The sequence below is a fragment of the Myotis davidii genome, unplaced genomic scaffold (assembly GCF_000327345.1).
Source record: "Myotis davidii unplaced genomic scaffold, ASM32734v1 scaffold656, whole genome shotgun sequence".
Lineage (NCBI taxonomy): Eukaryota > Metazoa > Chordata > Mammalia > Chiroptera > Vespertilionidae > Myotis > Myotis davidii.
Genome location: NW_006287544.1, coordinates 1,514,618 through 1,516,181, shown reverse-complemented (window position 1 = coordinate 1,516,181; position 1,564 = coordinate 1,514,618). Strand labels below are relative to the sequence as shown.

The 1,564-nt window shown below is 34.4% G+C and overlaps 1 protein-coding gene across 3 annotated transcripts in view; it reads right to left on the bottom strand.

Annotated features, from left to right (window-relative positions):
• The window catches only part of DCN (decorin), a 42,773-nt gene that overhangs the window by 37,119 nt on the left and 4,090 nt on the right, over window positions 1-1,564 (bottom strand). For all 3 annotated transcript variants that reach the window (XM_006759349.2, XM_015561071.1, XM_006759350.2), the window contains exon 2: window positions 1,204-1,459. In XM_006759349.2, coding sequence (XP_006759412.1) covers window positions 1,204-1,426 — 223 coding nt within the window. In that variant the 5' untranslated portion in view covers window positions 1,427-1,459. The remainder of the gene's footprint in view (window positions 1-1,203; window positions 1,460-1,564) is intronic.

Sequence of the window (1,564 nt, the reverse complement as noted above, 5' to 3'; positions counted from 1 at the left end):
CATGTGTTTTAATAGATTGTTAAGAAGCAGAGTGTTAAAAATGTGTTTAAAAGGTGATAAGGTACATTTAGACTGACTTTCAAGGCTATTGACCTATGAAGAAAAAATTTAATATTATTTACATTGCTTGTTTTAAATTTGGGGTCTCAATGAAGACAACTTGTCATATATTCACATCATTGACAACATTGTTATGGATAAATCATGTTGAAATTTTCAGTGCTCACTCAACACAAGCCATACCACAAAAAAAAAAAAGAGTCCTATTAGGCAATGGGTTTCTTCCACAAGGAAGTGCACCATGATAGAATCCTTTAATGAGGGGTTTTTTATTTCCTTTCTTTTTTTCTTTCCAAAAGGAAAATGTACCAAAAGAAAAGAGGAATGTGAATCAGCTGCCATGTAAACTAAGTTGATTCCCTTTTGGCCCATGTGCTGGGACTTCACAATTTCTGGAGATTTATCTTCTGAGTGTATTGGTCTTGAAATTCCCAGGCCAAACTTTTCTTGAAAGATGATAAATCAAATTGTATATACAGTGGTGGGCTAAAGATATGTGCTCTGTGATTATACTGGCTATTTATACCATACCTTAGTTATAAATATTTACTTAGAAAACATTCTAAAAAATATAAATAGCTAGATTACAAAATATCAAAAACAAAGGCAAAACTAAGACTCAGAGAATAAGGGAGTATTCTGACATTTGAAAGATAATCTTTTGTTCTTAAAGTTTACTTGTTTTGCTTCTGATAACTCTGCATACTTTACAATTTAGCAATGTTTGAACTCTGCTTGTCTGGATTAAGCCAAGAATAAAGAGACTGTCCAGGTTTTCTTAATATTTAAGACTTCATAAAAAAAAAGTCATCTAATTAAAATAAACCATCACTCTAGAATCACAGAATGTAAGACATTGTTTTGGTTAAAATTTTATTTTATAGAAGAGGGACCATGAGGCTCAAAAAAGATTTCCTGTTAAAAATGATTTGTTCAAGGTTGCAAAGTGATGGAGCTGTGACTTAAAAAAAAAAAAATGATCTTAACTTTGAAGCTAGTTCTTTCTATCCTATTTGCTTCCTCTATTTCTCATTAGGTGGCACTGTCTCTCACATTTGGAAATGCAGTGATTAAAACTGAATGTGCTAAACTCCCAGGAATATAACAAAGAAGGTAGGTAAAGAGAGCCTGCATCCCACTCACCCAAATCAGAGCACTGGACAACTCGAAGGTGGCATTGGCAGCGGAAGGGACACACTGGCCCCAGAGGCTCAAAGTCAGGATCATAAGGAGTGGGATTTTCTGGTTCTATCCCAGAAGCCTCATCTGCTTGCATGAGGTCATAAAAGTCAAATATGCTTCTCTGTTGGAATGGTCCGGCCCAGGAAACTTGAGCAAGCAGAAGAAAGATGATAGTTGCCTTCATGACTTATCTCATATGTTTTCACAACCAAAGAACCTGAGAAAAAAACAAAAGGTTTAGAAGAGTAGCCTTGCCTAGTTTATAACACCCCACAGTGAAGTGAGCATAAAGGAAAGTAAATATATATATATATATATATAT